Source organism: Palaemon carinicauda, chromosome 42, assembly GCF_036898095.1.
Source record: "Palaemon carinicauda isolate YSFRI2023 chromosome 42, ASM3689809v2, whole genome shotgun sequence".
Lineage (NCBI taxonomy): Eukaryota > Metazoa > Arthropoda > Malacostraca > Decapoda > Palaemonidae > Palaemon > Palaemon carinicauda.
Genome location: NC_090766.1, coordinates 58,189,166 through 58,209,615, shown reverse-complemented (window position 1 = coordinate 58,209,615; position 20,450 = coordinate 58,189,166). Strand labels below are relative to the sequence as shown.

Sequence of the window (20,450 nt, the reverse complement as noted above, 5' to 3'; positions counted from 1 at the left end):
GCACCTCGGCCCTCTCACAGGACATAGTAACGGCTGATCAGGATTGTCAGTTTCATTCAGAACTCAAAATCTGGAAGGCCCCAAACCTAGTCTGCTACACCTGGATTCTGAGTCTTAGCAATAAACTGAGGGACGAAGTAGTGTTACTTGCCCCCATCCCGTTGAAAGATAGACCATGCAACTCGCCGACCCTCTTAGCAGAGGCAAGGCTGAGAAGGAAAGAGTCAAATCTCGATCTGAAGCTTGACTCGTCGGTTAGTAAGGAGCTCCTTTCAGGGAGTGTAGCACTTTCACAAAGTTTCAAGAAGGTGGGCTAACTTCCGACTGGACATGTAAGCTCAAAATTCCGAATAAGTAAAGACAATTCCGTCGAGGAGACAATGTCTATTCCATTCAGTCTAAAGACAAGGCTCAAGGTTGAGTGGTGGTCTTTAACCACTGAGACTGAGCAGTTTTTCCTTCCTGAGGTATAACAAAAATTCCGCTATCAAGGGGATGATGGTATCTAGTGTAGAGTCTCACCATTACATGCGAAAAGCCTCTCTGCAACAGGAGAGGCTGGATAAGAGTTGTAGAGAAGTGACTGCTCTGTGGGAAATCTCTGCATGTGGTTGCCGAAGCAGGTCGTTGAGGGGTGGCAAAAGCAGAAGGTCTGGATACCATTCTGCTTGCTGCCAGTGGAGCTATCAGGGTCATCGACAAATCTTGAGAGGCCCCCTTACTTTGTTGAGGAATCTCATTAGGCAATAGGGGGTGAATGCATAGACATTCATGTTGTCCCACAGATGTAGAAGGCATCTTAGAAGGCTGCCTGTGGGTCTGGTACTGGAGAATAGTACACCAAAAGTTTCCAGTTGAGGGACTTTGCAAACCCAACAAAGGGAGGACTTTGTTGGCTATCCGGGGATGCAAAGACCCCTCGGAACCAACTATTTGAATTTTCCTGCTCAGCTTGTCCACCAGAATGTTATTTTTGCCTGGAATAAACCAGGCTGACAGGGAAATTGAATTCTCTTCCATCCAACGCAGAATCTCAACAGCCAGATGGCAAAGCTGCCTTGAAAACGTACACCTTGCTAGTTACCTTCGCCAAGTAGGTTATGTTTTTAGTCTATTTAATAATGTGTAAGTGGGGGACAGGATTACGTCAAAACTACTCAACGGATTTTGATGAAATTTTCACCACACACAGATCTTAGGCTATGGACGACTTCGTTAGAGGTCAGAAATCTCTGATTGCTCGTTGAGATATCCCACTACCATCGTGCTGTTGCTCATCAACAATACAGTGTGACCCGAGAGGAGCTGTTAGTGCTTGAGGACAAGAAGAACTACTCTCATTTCCAGATTTATGTTGCTCAGAATCGGCGCACAGACTAGAGGCCATATACTGCAACAGGTGAGGCCCCACCCTTCTTTTGACGCATCTGTAAAAAGCATCAAATCTGGGGAGGAGAGAGACTATCTAATCCTTGAAAAGGTTGGCAGGTCCCTGTTTTGAGACCAGAAGGACTTCAGCTGCCACTGGAGAGACTGAATCCGCTGGCGGACATGACTCTCCATGGAGGTCAAGTACCCTAATAGGTGTAGCCACAGATGAGCTTGTAGAGAGCCTTGTGAGAGGAGGGGACAAGCCACTTCTCAATTCTCGAGATGCTGCCTTGAGACAGAAATACTTTTCCTTCTTGAGTGTTTTTGCATCCCAAAATATACCAGGTTTTGGGAAGGTTGGAGGGAAGACTTCTCAAATTTACCACGACCCCTAGGTTGAGACGAAAGGTGAAGAGTCTGTCTCAGTGTAGGAGAAGGATCTCCACCGCATCCACAAAAATCAACCAATCCTCTAGGTAACAAAGTAGACGAATGTCATTGGCATAGGCCCTGGTTGAGTCTAAAGGGAACATGAGGTGCTGTGGACAGGCCAAAGCACAGTATCTGAAACTGGTAAATCTTCTTGTGCAGGATGGATATTTAATACTTCCTTGATGCTGGATGGATTAGGATCTGGAAGTATGCATCTTATACATCCACTGTAATCATGAAGTCACCTAGTCTGACTGTTTTTGCAGTCTCCAACTTTAATGGAATCTGTTGGACAAACTCGTTCAGGGCTAAGAGATTGACGACTGGTCTCCGGCCTCCAGACGCCTTTTCTACAAGAAAGAGTCAGATGTACAAGCCTGTGGACCCATCGAGGACCTTTTGGAAAGCACCCTTCTCCAACATAGTCTGGACTTCTACCTGAAGTGCGAGATCCTTGCGAAGGAATATGACATCACTGGATGCCGAGTCAGAGGCGGGTGAGAGTGTGAATGTGACGTGGTACCTCGCTTGAAGAATCGAGACCATCCAAGGTTTGGCCCCGAGGATCGCCCATCTTTACCACCTGTGCTTCAGGCTTTTCTCTTTGGCACCTGCCTCTGGAATTTTTAAATGACAGTCATGTCTTTTCAAAATCCATTTTGCCCGCTGCTTGACTGCATTGAGAGTGAGGAACTCAACAGCCCTTCCTCCACAAAGCAAAACTGTTTTATAAGCTTTCCTTTTATCTGAATCCAACAAATCTTCATTGTCGGTCAGATAACCAACAGAGCCAGAAAAGTAGTTAATCCATTTAAGGGTGGTAAAGTCGCCTTCATGTTCACGGCTTCTGCAGCAAAGTATATAACCTGCTGAGCAGCTAGTTTATCGACAGATTTGCCCTGACCCAAGGCCGACACAGCCGGGTTCAAAAGACAGAGCGAGGGATTGTAATGCAAGATGTTATTTCACTTCCTCTGCCTAATGAAAGGTAGAGGAATGAGCGAGACAAGTTACTGGGAAACAGCTTTCTTAATAGATTCCGACACCATCTTAGACCAGGGCAGCTCGACCCTGGTCCTACCAGGTTATGGGGCACGGCAGAACATGCCCAAGACCATGTCGCTCCCCCCTTGAGAATGGAGTAAGTGTGATCCGAGAGTTATTAATTTTCCTCATGCAAGCTAATACCTAGAAGGAATAGTCTGACTCTCCTCGCTTGATGGCAGGTGTTTTAGGGCTAGCTAGTGGAGGCAACACACCATCAGAGTTGACAGTCATAGATCAGGGACTCTTCCAACTCCAGGCTCACATCCATACGAGCCTGGGTTGGGTTATGGTTGTCATCAGGTACCCCAGCAAAGGATCAAGACCCAAGAGAAACTTCTTGTGTTACGGTCAGCGATGAGGATGACACCGCACATTGAAGCGCTGGGTCATCGATGATTTTCAATGCTCAGTTCTTCGGAAGTCTTCGCATCTTTCTGCTCTTGGGGCTTGGCTATGAAAGAAGATAGATCTCCTTCCTAGAAGCCGCCGCTGGCTCCATGGTAGCAGCAACGGACTCTGGGGGTGGAATGACTAGTGCGGTACAAACTACAGTACCTCGACTGGTGACACAGTAGTTATGCATAAAGAAAATCTCTCTAGGACATCTTGACCCTCTACTGGTCTTCGGGTGAAAGGAGTCTCATGGAGGAGGTGTCACCAGTCTCTGTCTCCTCTGCTTTGTGACCACAAGGGATCAGTCTGGTTGTGGCAGCCTTCCACTCCATGTACCATTGGTACAGACAAGGGACCAGGAGGCAAAGGTGGGCGAGAGAGAGAGAGAGACGTACGAGAACTGGCACTCCAGGGGCCAGTACTCTTACGCCTGGGGTTCGTAGGTGGGCGTGAACCTTCAGGAGAACCTGGCACCGAGAAGGGTATGGATATGGCTCCATAATTTGCTGGTGATGGGCTGGAGCAAGACTGATTGCAGTGTGCTTTACAGCCTTATCAAGCTTCATGAACCATGGCACGTCCCTCGCAAATGAGGGGGTGTCTGAAAAAACTCTGGGCGAGGAACGTCCTAATGAGACAATGCAACTCTCTTGGGGGAGCATAAAGATGAACTCATGTAAGCCACCCAGGTGGAGCGCACCCCAAGAGACAAAGCCAGAAAATGGGGAGCCAAACTTGCGTGCGTACACTCCCAATACTAGACTAGGATCAGGCCGGTCACGAGCTGAGGCATTGCGAACATCCACCAGAGCTCTAGCGGAGGGTTCACGAGTCACCTTGCAAGCAACCAAAATAGGATGCGCACACCCCAATGAGGGCAAGTAAGGCAGGGGTGTATTGGCTGAGAAAGCTCGCTGCCATCGCTCATGAACATCAGACGACCTTGGCGCTTCCCCAAAAAGAGCCAGACGCCTGAGACAGAACCACGAATGGTTTCGCATTCGCGTAACTCGTAGAGGCTTGTTGCAACGAGGGGCGGTGACTCTGGGGAGTCTGCAGCCACGATCACGAGGTTGCTCCAAAAACCTAACTTTGAAGAGCTAGAGCGAGAAGGCGAGGGTTTGCGAATTCGCTGATGAGGACCTTGGAAAGGAGACCGCCCAAGTGTGGCTGTCCTCTCAAGCCGAGGGTCATTGACACTGCACGCATAGGTTTATGGCCAGATTCCAGCTACGCTGAAAGCCTATTTTCATAGTAAAGAACGAAGGGTTTGTATTTGTGCAGGAACAAGTCATTTTAGTGCACTTTAGTATTTTAGGACTAAACTATCCTATTTGATACTTATGTAAATGATGCATAAAAACAAATTATTTGTTTTAGAGAAAAAAATTAACAGTATTAGGTACCCTGTTCCTTTAATAATAATGTATAACAATATAATAAAACTCCAAATTTCTTCAAAATTAATGCTTTTCGTGAAACAAGGATTTGGTTAACCAAATTACTGTATTACTCAATACTTTTTTTTTTTTTTTTGTCACCAAGCATTACATTTGCTTTATTTTATTTTATCCAGGAACTTATGTATTTTTTTTTTTAATTAACAGGAAAATGTAATTGCCATGAATGCTCATTTGGTTGAAATCACCAACTTGCATCAGAAACGTTGGGAGAAGATATTACTGAACACTATTTTAGTTTCCATCCTTGTTGTTGCTGGTATTCTGTTTACCTACTTCTCAATCAATCCCTTTACGGAAGAGGAAGTTCACCAACTCCAGCGAGAGAAACTCAGGGAGCTCGGCTATACAAATATTCTCCAGTGAAGAGCTAAGTCTCCTTTTAAATCAAGTTTTCATCTCACTTTGTAAAGATTAACTTCCCTTAATCACACAGCTTAAAAATGGTATACTGTAGTTTGATAATAGTTTCCTTCTCATTATGTTTCAAGGCCAAAAACTAGGATGTCAAAAATAAAAGGAAGTAAGGTAAGAAATATTCTTGCATTATCTGGCTATAGAACTATGTTCTATCAGTTTACATAATATATCCATGATATTAAATAATTTGGAACTACCAAAATTATCATTGCAAGGATACCATGAGCTGCTGCTCATGGTATCCTTGCAATGATAATTGGTAGAATAATTGTTTTCCTAAGGAATGATTGTAGTAATGATATATGTTTTTGGGAGCTTTTTAATCAGAAACGTTCCAAACTTATGTCTACTAAATCAGAAATAATGCAAAGTTCATAGGCCCGTAATATGTTAACACAGAATGTTGAGGCTTGTAATTTATTTTACAGTATTGTATATAGTACATAAGGAATAACTTTACCTGTCAAATAAAACCATTGTTATAGCCTTAAAATATTTTAGTGTGATTATTAAATGGTAATGCTATGTATTATTTGATGTTACCATTTATCTATATTTTTAACAGTGCGCAGTATTATATCTTATTATTTTGTATGTATAGGCTGGAGGGGGGTGGTCTGTTGATAAATGCTTTGTGGTCATGGAGATCAAATGGGTATACAATGCTGGCAAGTGCTTTAAGGAAAATGGTGGTCTGTATCAATATTCTGCAGGATTACTTTGTGGTAATGAATGGAGTAGCTATTTTCTAACGACCAATGGACAAATTAGTAAAGTAGGAAAGGTTGTAGGGTGCTTTTCCTTATCTTGGCAATATCAGAATCACTGGAACTACATAAGATGAGCATGATCACAATGTAGAGAACTTTCTAAAGGTTGTGGAATGAAACCAGCTAACTCTAAAGGAATTTATAACTATCAAATAAAGTGTGCCCCATAAAAGTTCTAAGTTACTGTGAGGGGAATGGACAGATCCTGATAGACTTCATCCACTGTAAGAACTAGGTCAGCCACCAGATCTGGGATCCTCCCAAATTCAAGACACCCAAAGCATCCAGGTCCTCCAGGTGTGTAATCCCTAACTTCACATTGAGAACAGAATCATCTCTATGGAGAGTTTAAGCAGACTCCATCAAGAATGTTCCTATCTTTTAGCCACAAATATAATTCATCCCCTATATCGTTACAAAGGGCGTGAAGCGATATTGCGGGCGTCATGAAAACAAGACCAATTTATGCACCATTGAAGTAAGAGTTCAGTTAGTTTTTTATGCCCCACACTTTCATGGTTCACAGGATCTTGTGTTGGAAGCTTGTTTGAAGAGGCAGTACATTATCTTCACAAGTTACAAAGGTTCTTCAGTTTGAGATAGGATGATAAGCATGCTTGATTTGCATGGGGGACATAGAAGACAAACAAGAAGGCAACGAGATGATTGCAACTTGAATGCTCCAGTGATGACTAGATGGGAGGTTGTCTAGAGCTGAAGTCCAAGGGTGCTGGCTGCTGCACTTCAAAATCTTTCAGGTCCTGAAGACATTGTTTTCTTGAACCATTCCTAGTTCTCATATAAGAGCTGTTGCCGACCATTAATATAAGAAGCTTCCCCGTGTACGATAGGTGACCAAGCATGATGAGCTGAAGTCGAACAAGTTTTCCGTCTAGAAAAGAACTGTGGTGACACCTACACTACTTGCTAATCTAAAAGACTTCCTGGTAACATGTTCATCATCAGCATAACCACATACTTAAGGGTCTGCTGCTTGTCCAGTTTATCAGAATCATCAGATCAAGGCAAACTTCTCAAGTATTCCTCAGTTCTGGAACAAGATCTGTTAGTCAATTTATATAAGGTACATAGACGATTCGTTTTAAAGGATCTCTTACACCAATATGCTCAAATCAGTGATCACAAGTAGTGGCTGTTAACATTCCAAAACAGAGGCCCTTCAGCTGGTAGACAATCTCATTGCAGTCAAGCAGAGGTACTGCCTGGAGTAGTTTTGACAAATGAGAATTTGGAAATATGCATCCCTCAGTTTTAAAGAAAACTATGACGTTACCCTTGTAGTGAAAGCCTACTAGTCATCAATATAAACTCATTCCAAAATAAAGGTAGGCGACTGGTTTCTGGCCTTCTGTTAACTTCTCTACTATGAAAAGTAGAATGTAGAAGTCAAGAGATGAGTTGCCTGCAACTTCCAGTGCTTGTTTCTCTAACTTGACCCTCATAAGTGCAGCCAGGACCAGAGATTTGGGTGATCCTGGCCTGGGACAAGAGGCTAATTTTTATGAGCTGCGAAGAATAAACTATCCTAGGTTACGCTTCACTCGCAACCCCATGTCACTGCCAATTTCCCAATGGTACTAGTCATCCCCCTACTCACATCAACTAGAGATGGGGTAAGCCTATTTTCACATCCCCTTTCTATCTTCCCTTTACTTGTTACAAGAACTGGCAACTTTTAGCTCCTTCCAGAGGTAGAAAAATATTCATGTCCTGAGTGGGTTTGGGAAAAATCGTGCTTCTCTCTAACCTAGAGGTCACTGGCATAGCTAACAATAATCCCCATGAAGGCTTAGAGGACATATGTTCCCTGAGGAACAAGAAAAGTGAATGATTAAGTATGTCCAAGTGCCATAATAATTTGTTTCTAATACACTACCTTGACCTTGCTCTTCAGTAAAAGCAAATAAATTTAAGAGGTTGGACAGCAAGATGGAAGATGAAGTGGGAACAGAGGTATAGTAAAAGGCCAAAAAGTGAGGACAGCTTGAGGCCAACAGATGCTGCAAAAACCTTTAAGTAATGCCTATAGTGCACTGATGACACTACTCCCCTTTCAGGAGACCCAGCTCGCTCATGAACTACCAGCCTGAATATGATTGAAGGTAATTGTACTTTCTTCCAATACGAACAAGGTCCTAGACTTTGCCATGTCCTCCTCAAAAAACATTACAGAAAAGATGCAGTCAACCAATGCACTAAATCTTAGGTCTATCCACAATAATGCTTGGATGAATATGAAGGCAACGAGCTTCATGACTAGCCTGTTTTGGGAGATAAAAAGAAATCAGATCCACAAAATGTACTAAAGAGAAAAGCTTTGTCAGGATGCATTGTCCACCTTCTAGGGAAAGTCTCTCCATACCTGAGAGACAAGTGCTTCCTTTGAGCTTTCAAAGGCCGGGGAACCTGCTTGGAAGAATATTTCAGAGGTTAATGAATAACTCCAATTAACAAATTTCAGAATACCTATTTCAAAGCTCATTCAGCAAGCAAAGACCAGTCCAGACTGAATGAAAGTATCTTAAGGTCCAATAAATCGAATGATCTCCTTTTGAGGTTCTGAGGACATAAAACCCACAGTTCCTAGAGTCCACCAGCAGACTTAAATGTACTTTCTGTGGAAGTGCAGTAGAGGAAAAGATGTAGTGACCTGAAGGGGGTGATTGCCTTACTGACCATGGGTTTGAAGATCAGAAACCAGAAGGGCTAGTCATTGAACCTTGGTCTGAACATGCAGATGTAAACTGATTTCAGTCAACTCCATTTTCTATTAGGCTTAGGCGAGCTGCCACACGCAGAGTAACTGATGTATAGAATCTATGGTCAGAAAAAGCATTGGTAAAAATTAGGTTAGGGAGAGAAAGGTGCCTCCCGATGAAATTGATCGATATTTTATAAATCTTTTCTGTTTCTAAATGTATATCTGCATACTCATCACAAATCTAAAGTCACACCTTCCTCTGTAGCTTTAAAAGATGCCTGATGAATAGAAACTTTGTGAAATAAAATTATCCGGTGATTAAGGTTCTCTGTGACCGACTCACGTTTTGAGCTTTATGCTGTATTGAACAGTGACAAGTGACCATAAAAGGAGAATAGAGATACATAATGCTTAATAGTTGGATTTTATTGGCCAGAATCAGGCGTTATTGCTGGAAAATCGTGGTCCTCTGCCGTCGAAAAGCATGTGAAGCCCTATTTATATACCCAACACCACATCAGTATCAAATGGTGGATGAAACAATACTAACAAGGATTTTGAAAAATGGTACCATTAGCAGTTGATTATCCACAGTGAAAACAATCCTATTCCTATTTGGTTTAGTTTGTTTGCAGACAGACAAGTTGGGAGTACCCTAGCTATTAGCCTTCCTGCCATCACTCTACTACCTTGTCAACAAGTATCAAGACTGATCCAGCTGGTGCCAAAGATGCTAATAAATTAGACAAAATTATTGCATTCTAATAAGTAGAAAAATCAGAAAGTCTATACAGTAGCTAGCAAGATTCCTCAAAGACCCATTAAGCTACTGATATTACTATACCATAAAATAAGATTTAGGGTGAAGTTAGTAGCAGATACATTACAAGAATTTGAAACTAATTGTATCTGGGTTTTTCAAGAGTCAGCATCGGGTCTTTTGCAGTTTTTCATAGTAATAGAAGATAGCATGAAGGGAAGCCTCTGGGAGTTTTTCAAATGGAAGAGAAAATAATGAAATCAAGAGCATCGCAAAAGAGTAAAATACAAGTTTATGGGGACTGGAAAATAGCCAAAGGAAACACTTGAAATTGTGGCCACAGGGAGGTTTCAGAAGCGGTGTAGAAAAGTATTCAAGTTTATTGAAAAAGGTCATCAAGAGATGCAATGGATTGCAAAATATGTATGGAGTAAGGGAATATCAATGCCTAAAATATGTAGGAAAAGCAAATAAAATTGAGGAGTTGTATCATGTAAGAAAGAGAAGGTCTTGGATTAAGTAGAACATTTCTTATAAGAACATCATACTGGACAGTAAAGCATGCATTGAATGGTTAAAAATCATTGATTAAAATAAAATAAGAAAAAAAAAATTTATGTTGCTAGTAATTTTAGTTATTCATTATTGTTAAATTTTGTAACTTTGAAATTTAATTTACAAATTTCAACTATATATATTATTCATCACCATTCAAAATCTGCCTATTTTTTTTTTAGACAAGTCTCTTTCTTTTCCTAGAAAATGTTAAATATGGAAAAGGTCCTGTGAATGACATTTCACTTTTTATGGGTTCATTTCTTCATACGAAATTAAGTAAATTTAAGCTTGAAATAACTGTAAATGCATATTTTTGTAAATAAAAAAATGAATTATAAATGCGTCTAATTGAGTTCTCGATGCCTCCTGCTGGACCTTTGTGTAAAGCCTAAAATCCCATAATCACACTTTTTATTCTTAGCCTTGTGCTTAATTCAGCTTCCATGAAGGGAATTGCAAGGATATAATGAATACAGTGCATCTCAAGGAGACCACAATTACTTGCAATAATAACAATGTTGACTGACCCACTGCTGATATGACATGAGGTAATGGTGTTTCAACAAACATATTACTTATAATTAGCCTATATTGGTAGTCTTCATGAATCATCTACACCAAATTTCCAGTTTAATAACAAACATCTGCTGGCTTTTCTGCTGGCTGGCAATGCTATACTCATGCTTCACATATCTAAGAGTCCCAGGCAACCAAGAATCTCACTTTTTGTGTTGGATTTATTTATAACAAGGCTTTCTGTTTTAGTTCACCAAAACTTCAAATGGGCTTTATAAGGCACTAGAAGAGTTGGAAGACCTAGACCTACATGGCTGAGGCCTATGAAGCGTAAAGTAGATGACGAATGGAGAAGTATTGATTTAAAAGCTCAAGATAGAGACGACTGGTAAAATCTAACTGAGGCCTTTGCGTTAGTAGGGGTAGGAGATGATGATTTATTCTATGCAAAGTCAGTGCTTGCTTTAATTACCGCTTTTTAAAACTTGGTATAATTTTAAGTACACTTTTCCATTGTGAGCAGGATTTGACCAGGCATGGAAGATCAACTTGCTGTAATCCCAAACACACTCCTACTAGAGCATCAAGTTCCTAAACTCCTTTTGATGACTGACTGTAGTAGTGTCTAAGGTTGTCTAGCCATAGATCATGGGAACAATGTCCACTGCCAGCATTCATTAATGGTGGCAATGGGAAAAATTATACCAGAACAGTTAGCTCCTAACTCATTTTCAGGCCAGGGATAACAAAATGTCTTGAAGGTTGGCTTAGTAATGACCCATCTGATGATGATTCTTAAGGTGATCTAACCAATTACCAGCTTGAAAGATTGAGTGGGATTCTAAAAATGAATTAATCAAAATTATTTACAAGGTTAGAGAGATCACAGTCCTCACTAAATTAGTCCATTATGAAGAAAGTGTTAATAAGGCAGTTTTATGGTTAATGACTAGAAGAGAAGCCTTACATCTCAAGTTGCTTGGCAATAGAAAATGCCAAGTATTTAAAGACATGGCAAACTGATTCAAGTGGGATTCCCCAGACCTACTGCAGTGTCCTGCAAACACGGATTTGTAGATACCATTCTGAGAGCAAAAATCCAGAGGCTCCTGCTCAGGGAATATATGACCAGGTTCAAAACCCCCTGGACAATCACTGGGCAATGGTCTTCTGCCCAAAATAAGATTGTCATACCAAGGATACAAAGGAACCATGTTTCAGTTCCTTCAGGATTCTGCAGGTAAGTAAAGGGTGTCATGCTGTGTGAATAACCCCTATGCTTTTTCTTGAAAAGATGGTCACAAATGCTTGAAAGCCAAGGTAAACCTCTGGAAATGTGACAATTTAAAGAACCTTTCTTAAAACCCCCCCCAAAAAAAAAATACCGATACATATTTAAAGTTTCAATAATTCCTGTTAAGCAAGGCATCTATTTTCTGGAAAAAACAATCTAATATGTAAGAACAAAGAAAATCAAATAAGGTTAAAAATAAACAAAAAAGTAAAATTACATTATTGTATTAAAGATAAAAGACAAAAATATTTGTGTAATAAATAAAACTAAAATCGAAGTATGGTATTACAATACTACGGGAAAGTAAATCCTGCAGGGTCAAGTCCTTTTGTCCTTACAGAAAGAGTAATTAAACCAGCTAGAGATTTTGTCGATACTACAATAAACCTCTGATCTTTTACGTCAATTACTTCCAAACTAACACCAGCTTCGATTGATATCTCCTGGTACAGATGGAATCCCTGTTGGATAAAAATGTGTAAACTTACACTAAATTATTCATAAATAAAAATATAAATGATCACCAAGCTGGCAGACTTTTTCTTTACACTAAATCATGAAAAAACTAATAATCCTGCTAGAGATAAAAAAAATCCTTTGTTATTTTATTTGTTGCACTCACAGGCTAGGACTGCTTATAATAGTTTTAATTATTAGTGACAACAGGTCCATCGAGAGAGTACCAGTTGTTAAAACAAAATGCCTCTCTTTCTTTCAAAGCATGTAAAATTTAATATGCCTTTTAAATAGATACTTAGGTTAAGAAGTTGGTGTCATCATTAAAATGTAGGAAAAGCTCTTCAAGAATATAGAAAAAAAAGGAAAATTACACTTCAACTTACCTCGATTGGAATGTATTCAAAGACGTATAGTGTCCCCTTTACTTCCGACAATAATAACAAATACAGAGTTCTATCGATGGTAAAGCTGACTTGATCCACTATACCATATGCATCAATAAACTGGAAGGCTTCAAAAACCTCAGCCCTTTTTGAATACTGATAAATCTGAAAGAGTACAATAACTTTTTAATTGATACATCCACATCCATATTTAGAAATTAACAAGAGGCTTCATAATATAGATTTTAAAATTAATTTATTTTTCCCACCTAAACAAACCCAGAGTCCTTTAAATCAGAAATGTCTTCAGAAAAACTGGAACAGGTATTCAAATCAATAACAACCTAGTTAATGAAAAGTGGTGAGCATGGGCGAGTAGCCCGGCCCACTTTCTTGTCAAATACTCTTCACTTTTGACCTTCAGCTCAGGACTGAGAGGGGTGGTCGAGATGGAAAGTTCAACTGTGAAGGACTCATGTTTGTACAGCTGGGAGCAATAAAAATTAAGTTTGAAATTTGTTACTTGTTCCTACGCGTATACATAAATTACTTTTCGTCCTTTAAGAAAGGGAGTCTCCTTTATTAGTGGGAGAAGTCCCTGAATTAAACCAAATTGATTGATTGTTTTTCTTCCCTTGAATATGCCAGCTTCCATGGTCCAATGCAAAAGTGACGGAAGTTACCCTAGCAACCCCATTTCTTCCTATCATAGGGATGAGTTGCTGGAATAAAATACTTTGTGTCTGATGACCAAAGGGTTTGGTATTCATTCCTCCCCCCTGTTAAGTGAGGATAGGGATGAACTAGTATTTACAAATCTATTCTACTAAGAATAGTTCTCTAAAGTGTACCTTACCAGCATCTATGTTAGGTCCAGCACATGAATATTCCAACCACTTCGGGAAAGGAAAGCAGCAGCAGCAGAAGACCTAGTCACTACCTTTCATGCTACTTACATTTACACTTTACCATAGACAATTATGCTTTCTGTCCCTTGTGGGAGCTAGGCTGTCTACACCATTACTCAAGTAGCCACCACAGGGACAAGAACAAAAGTGTTGAAGGACTAGTGGGTATACACCCATTAAATAGAAGGCTATGAAGGTTTTCTTGACACTTCCATACTCCTAAATTCCTAAGTTCTTGTCCAGGCTGGTATCTCAGCCCATCAAAAATGGAGGCCTATATTCTATTGATAAGTCTCTCAAAGCCACTTCCTTGACACCACTTGGTTCTGCCACTGCTAAGGAAGAGTTGTTGACACTTAGACCTGAGATACTGAGTCCTCTTTAGATAGTTTAGAAGAACCCTGACAGGACACAAAAGCATCTCTCTATTACCATCCTACACTTTGCTTGATGCGGGGCTGCACAAGTACTCCATCCTAGGGGTTATGTGCCAAAGGGTTCTGAATTTTGGCCATGAATTTAGGCACAATCCTAAAGGAGACTGCCTCTCATTGTTTGTTCTCTGTCTGACTACCTTCCCAAAGTCTCATACGGGGTATACACAAGACACTTCAGAACACAAGTCCTGTCTCACTTTGGGGACCTGAGCTCATAGGGCGGGCAAGACTACTCAAAGCTCCTAAAGATCACAGACAACTCCCTTGATGAGGAAAGGGCTATGCTCTACAGTCGGAAGACTGTACTCATGGCTTCACAGCAGCAGCAACCAAGAAATATTTCTCTTCTCTTGGTAAAGATAGACAAGAAGCTTATGATCTGCTACAGATATGCTCCAGTCAAGCACCCTTTCTACGACACCAATCGCAGAAAATTAACCCCCTTTCCCAGATAGACAGAAGAGAAATCTCATGTGCAGTCCCTCACAGATGTCTTGACTCATAGGAGATCGTAAATAGTTTCCAGCCATGCCATATAAGCTACTTCTTGGATTGGTCGTGTCTCAGAAGGTGCGCTGATAGAGAAGCATGTTCCATCATGGGGGGTAATTAATTCTCAGGACCTGAGTTCAAAAAATACCAACAGATTGCAATACAACTCTCCTTGTGGTCATCTAGTAGCCACAAGGACCATCCTGGTACCTGGCTTGATCACACGGTACCAAGTCTGGAATGGAGGAACAAAACAGTTTTCTGTTTAGCCGTGTGGTGAACAGGTCGATTCCTAATGATCCACACAAGGCAAGAAGCCATTATGTTTATACAAGGATGCAGAGACCTCTGATGCTACAATGTGTCTGCTAGCAAATTCCTCCTGCCATAGATGTATCTGGCTGACAGTTCTAAAAGGCATCTCTTTGGTCAACTAGCAAAAAAGAAGCAACACTATGCACCCTTGCTTGTTGATGTGAGCTACTACATTGGTGTTGCCACTCATCAACACTATCGAATGCCTCGCAAACGTTCTTGGATTGTTTGCAGTACTAGATTGCATTTCCAACACATTGTACACATTTTCTTCTGCTGACCACACACCTCCTGCAACCATGCCGGCCAGGTGTGTGTCCCACCCCTCTTTTGACTCCTCTAAGAACAGTTTTATGTCCAGATGTGGGGAGTCAAATGGAACACCATTAAAGAGGTTTTCTACATCCAAGAAACAGGAAAGTTTGGCCTGCACCTCTTGTCCCACAGGACAAGCAAGACTTAGGGGATCCCTGGTGGCCAATCGGTGAGTGACCCTTCTAACACAACTTTGATGGAAGTGTGCATTAGGAACAAGATTCTCTGAGGAAAGTTGGCTGAGGGGACTTTGCCAATATTGAGCTGTCTGGGGACGGAAATGGTTGCACTTCTCTAGGTTTGCTAATGCAATCACCTGATGGAAAGACACATAGCTGGCATGATATTTCAACCTCTGCTTTGGTCCAGAAAAGGTAGTAATTACCCATTCCAAAGGACACTTGCTACCAAAGGTTCAGCCCTATGTGTGGACCAGGTTACCTAATATCATGAAGGGCAGCCCCATATTTGTGGCAGCAAGAAAGGGAAAATCAAAACATCAGCAACCCCCCTACCTCTCTGCCTCCCTGCCTTAACTGGTCAGGTTAGGGGCCTTGAAAGGCAATGCATGCAGAGAATTATTACAAGTGGAAGGAATTGTAGGAGGGTCCAGAGAATATCCGGGCAATGTTCTTCCACACTGGTCTTGCAAGCATGTCTACAGATGAACTCGAAAAGCATCAGGGAATCCTGCAAATGCCTCCCTCCTTTTCAAAATCCAGTTGATACATTCACTGGTTCACCCTCAGGAGTTCCAAAAAGATCACTGCCTTTCCGCCTGACAGCACGAGTCCCCTGTACCTCTCCAAAAAGTCGGGAGTTGACAATCCCTTCTTCAGGAAATTCATCATGCCTGATCACTGGTTAAGCTATAAGACTGCCTGGAAGGGTATAAAAGATTAAGGCTGTTAACTCAGAAGCCAGGAAGAATTTGGCCTTTTATCCAATTTTCTCCAAAGGAAGACCCCACCAGTGTGCACACTGACAGGTTAACCTGAAGTAGATGATGAAGAATTAGATTCTACGGCACATAACTTTCACTGCCTCGAGAGTGCAGGGAGCAGGATCTTGCTGGACTGACTGACTTTTATTATTATTATTACTAGGTAAGCTACAACCTTAGTTGGAAAAGTAGGATGCTATAAGCCCAAGGGCTCCAACAAGGAAAAATATTCCAGGGAGGAACAAAATCAAGGATATAAATAAACTACAAGAGAAGCAATGAACAACTAGAATAAAATATTTTAAGAACAGTAATAAAATTAAAATAGACCTTTCATATATAAATTATGAAAACTTAAAAAAACAAAGATAAATAAGATGGAATAGTTTGTCCGAGTTTACACTCAAGCAAGAGAACTCTACCCCGAGATAGTGGAAGACCATGGTAGAGATGTTATGACACTACCCAAGACTACAGAACAATGGTTTGATTTTGGAGTGTACTCTCCCTAGAAGAGTTGCTTAGAAAAGAAAGAGCTCAGACCCAAAGGTGTGGTCATCAACTTGATCCATGACCAAACTAGCCCAATCCGACCATGGCAGCTTCAGAGAAGGTCTTGATACCTCTTAGGCACCTAAGTGCCTATCAATGATTTAAGTCCTATCTGAAGGTTGTGCCATGACCATCACACCAAGTTCACTGCCCTAAGGAATGAGTGCAAGAACCTTCACAAAGGAACAGTCCAACTTGGGGTTCTCAGCTTCTGATTTTACAAGGCCAAGAGAATCTTGAGCGCCCCAATTCCTTGCAAGGGTTGAGGGCTCGGCAGGCTGTTCAAGAGATTTTACTACCCTCTACAAGGACAGAACCAGCAACATAAGTGAGACCCAATGACTAGCGAAAGGATTTCTGGCACCGATCACATCCGAGACAGAAGAGATACTATGTACTGTTCCTTATGTTTATGCTGGTGGAGAATAAGCTATGGATCTTACCTCATGATCATAGGGCTGTGGACTCTAGCACTGACCCATGGCTTTTGCCAATGACGTCCTCAAGAGAGGGCATCTTCTAATTTCAGAATACCAAAGTACCGTACTCCAGGCTAGCCTATTTTTATACTCCAGAAACAAACTCATTTGGTCTGAAGACTAACCTTAACACTCCTCACATTTATCCATTTATTACACTCTTTGCCTATGCACTTCCAGTAAGCCGAGTGCTTAATTAATTCCCCACTTTATATCTACTTGCTCATGTCTTACACAGTTCAACCGATGGTGAAGAATCATTGATGACTTACATGACATACATCCAAGTCAAAACACATTTTTATCTAATGATAAAAAAAACAGCAAAATATAATCTGGATCATCACCAAATAACCGATTAACTTGCTGAAGAATCTTCACTTCAAATCAAATACTGTACACTGGTTCAGGAACACATCCGTTCCCTTCTAATGGAGGGTAGAAAAGAGTTGCAAAGGGCATATCATTGCTTGCCTTTTGCTGGCTGATGTGGAGGTGTACTGCCATCTTGTTTTGGCAGGGTTTTTTCCCTTTTCACTTATGAATCAAACCTATGAATTTTATATATATCTATTTGACTACTGTTTAGATTATAAAAACACTATATATAACATGACAAGTACCCTTGAAAAGATATCCCATTTAGATATTTCTGATGTCTTTAAACATATAATTCAAGAGAAAAACATGGTCTTTACATAATGAATAAAATTTTATAAAAGAAAACTTAATGTTATCCTTTCAGGTATATGAAAGGTCTTATGGTATAAATTTCATGAATGCCAAACGATTATCATTGAGAAAATTGGGAAAATAAGAGATAATCTTAACTTTTTACAGCTAAAATTGATGCATATAAGTTCCTATGTCAGTAGTGAAAATTTCATGGTCTAAAATTTATGCATTTAAAATTCCTATGTCAGTAGTGAAAATTTCATGGTCACAGGAAGGGGGAAAAAAATAAAAAGGCCAGTGCCCTTGACTAAAAAATATGAAGGGTTGCAGAAGGTTGAAATGGAATGGCCAAGAGATGGTGGGACAAGGAATGGATTGCTTCTTGTACTTTGATGTTAAGGTGGCAAAAATTTATGAAAATTCTACTTTTGCCTCTCCCCATCTTTAAAAAACAAAAAAAAAAAGTTACATAAAATTTCATAATTAATGGTAAAGTCACAAAGCAAACCTGCCATTCACTTTTTAGACAACAAAAATTCAACCTAATAAAAGTTTACTATATATAGGATTCTGTAAATATTTGCAAGTATTGACTGGCCTCCCTTGAAATTTTTTTTTATAATTCAAATACATATAATTTAAGCATAATATAACCAATGTCTCACAAATACTATATCATATTAATGAATACAGTATATTGCTTGCTTTGATTACCATAAGGTTGAAAATAAGATTAGCCATTATTACTCACAACCACTTCTCTAGTGTAGCGAACATCCTCTTCATAAATATCGCTGTCTGCTACTTTCAACTGAGTAAAACTAATGAAGACTTCTTCAACAGGAAACAATGTTCTCATAAATAAACCGGAAGTCACATGATCACCAGCAAATTGTTCCACCAATGCAAACTAAAAAGCAGGAATAAATTGTTAACTAGTTCCAAAAAATAATCTTGGGAAATAATTCTCTGCCTGCATTACTTCAAATAATTTTTTATTTTGTCAAGCACAACCATTTAATTTTAGAGTTAATTTCAAGGAGCTATAGTACAAAAAAAAAAAATTAAATACTACGGTCCAACAACTACATTTCCCTTTTCAGTCAGTTGGCTTGTTTGAATGGTTGATGTCAACATTGACTTGAAGAGCTTTCTTTAATAAAAGGTACAACTTTTTTCATTAATAAATAGATCAAATTATTTCTTTCTTAAACCACAAAATCTCCATTGTGTAGATGTACTTAACTATACCGTTACTGTTGACTTAATGGTGAAGAATAGCAACCACAATTCTATAAAGAACAAGCAGTCACAACTCTACAAAAGAACACTAATAAAAGACACTTGCACAATTACTATAGATGATGCTGGTATGAGTGCTAATCTGAGACTTAAGGTCTGAGAAAGGGGAGGATGAAAATTAAGGTGAAAAAAAAAATCATGTGAACTGCTTGGTTGACATATAGATACTGTGCAATGGGCTAGTCTTGTTAGTACTTCACAACAAAAAAAAATCTTGCATACAGAGGAAAATTTTGCTCTTAAACCGATTTTAATTTATATGCTCATACTGTATACTGATTTGCTCATGTTCAGAAACACTTGTAAACTGAGATACTGCTGTAATAGCTTTAGTCTAATGTTATTACATGGGAAGCTATTACACGGACTTGACAAAAGGAAAACTAACTGGAAGCACTCTACAAATCAATTTACAAGGAAATATTTATATATAACAATTTACAACAATCTTCTAGCAATAATTAACACTAACTTTGTAATTACCACATATTTCCGCATATAAGACGACCTTTAGATTAGACAAGGTAAAAAAAAAAAGGGGGGGAGGGGCAAATTTGAATGAATTTAGGTCATATCTGTTGTATAAGATGACTAGTAAATTACAAAACCATCAGTGAATATTCTATTTTTCCTGTAGCCTTAGAAATCCAAAGTTAATTAATTAAAGCCAATTTTATGTCATGTTAGTCCTTAACATGTCGCCTAGAACAGTAACCTTTTTAAGTTTCATTGCCAATCATAACAAACAAATGAATGTATTTAAACATTGTGTATCAATTAGCTTTAGCAATAACAGACACCTTGCAAAGTATTGGTTTTCTAGTGATGATGATGATGATGATGATGGTATTATTATTATTATTATTATTATTATTATTATTATTACTTGCTAAACTGCAACCCTAGTTGGAAAAGCAGGATGCTATAAGCCCAATGGCTCCAACAGGGAAAATAGCTCAGTGAGGAAAGGAAATACGGTATACCTGTACTATAAGAAGTTTAAGATTGATAACATGAAAAAAGATATTATATATAAATTATACAAAACTTCAAAATAATAAGAGGAAAAGTAATAAGATGGAATAGTGTGCTCAAGTGTACCCTTAAGCAAGAGAACTCTAACCCAAGATATTAGAAAACCATGGTACAGAGGCTATAGTACCCAAAACTAGAGAACAATGGTTCGATTTTGGAGTGTCCCTTTCCTAGAAGAGCCACTTGTCACAGCTAAAGTCTCTTCTACCCTTATCAAGAGGAAAGTAGCCACTGAACAATTACATTGCAGTAGTTAATCCCTTGAGCAAAGAAGAATTGTTTGGTAATCTCAAGTGTAGTCAGGTGGATGAGGACAAAGGAGAATGTGGAAAGAATAGGCCAGACTATTCGGTGTGTGTAGGCGAAGGAAAAATGAGCCATAACCAGAGAGAGGGATCCAATGTAATACTGT

At 39.7% G+C, this 20,450-nt stretch overlaps 2 protein-coding genes across 2 annotated transcripts in view; one reads left to right on the top strand and one right to left on the bottom strand.

Annotated features, from left to right (window-relative positions):
* The window catches only part of LOC137633319 (sodium/myo-inositol cotransporter 2-like), a 45,659-nt gene extending 35,722 nt beyond the window's left edge, over positions 1 to 9,937 (top strand). Inside the window, exon 11 of the mRNA XM_068365556.1 lies at positions 4,851 to 9,937. Within this exon, the coding sequence (XP_068221657.1) occupies positions 4,851 to 5,069 (219 nt within the window). The 3' untranslated portion in view covers positions 5,070 to 9,937. The remainder of the gene's footprint in view (positions 1 to 4,850) is intronic.
* Positions 9,938 to 11,951: 2,014 nt separating this feature from the next.
* Positions 11,952 to 20,450, bottom strand: part of LOC137633353 (uncharacterized) — a 224,657-nt gene continuing 216,158 nt past the window's right edge. The window contains exons 39-41 of the mRNA XM_068365605.1: positions 18,453 to 18,611; positions 12,586 to 12,750; positions 11,952 to 12,204 (exon numbers count right to left, since the gene is read on the bottom strand). Of these exons, the coding sequence (XP_068221706.1) occupies positions 12,037 to 12,204; positions 12,586 to 12,750; positions 18,453 to 18,611 (492 nt within the window). The 3' untranslated portion in view covers positions 11,952 to 12,036. The remainder of the gene's footprint in view (positions 12,205 to 12,585; positions 12,751 to 18,452; positions 18,612 to 20,450) is intronic.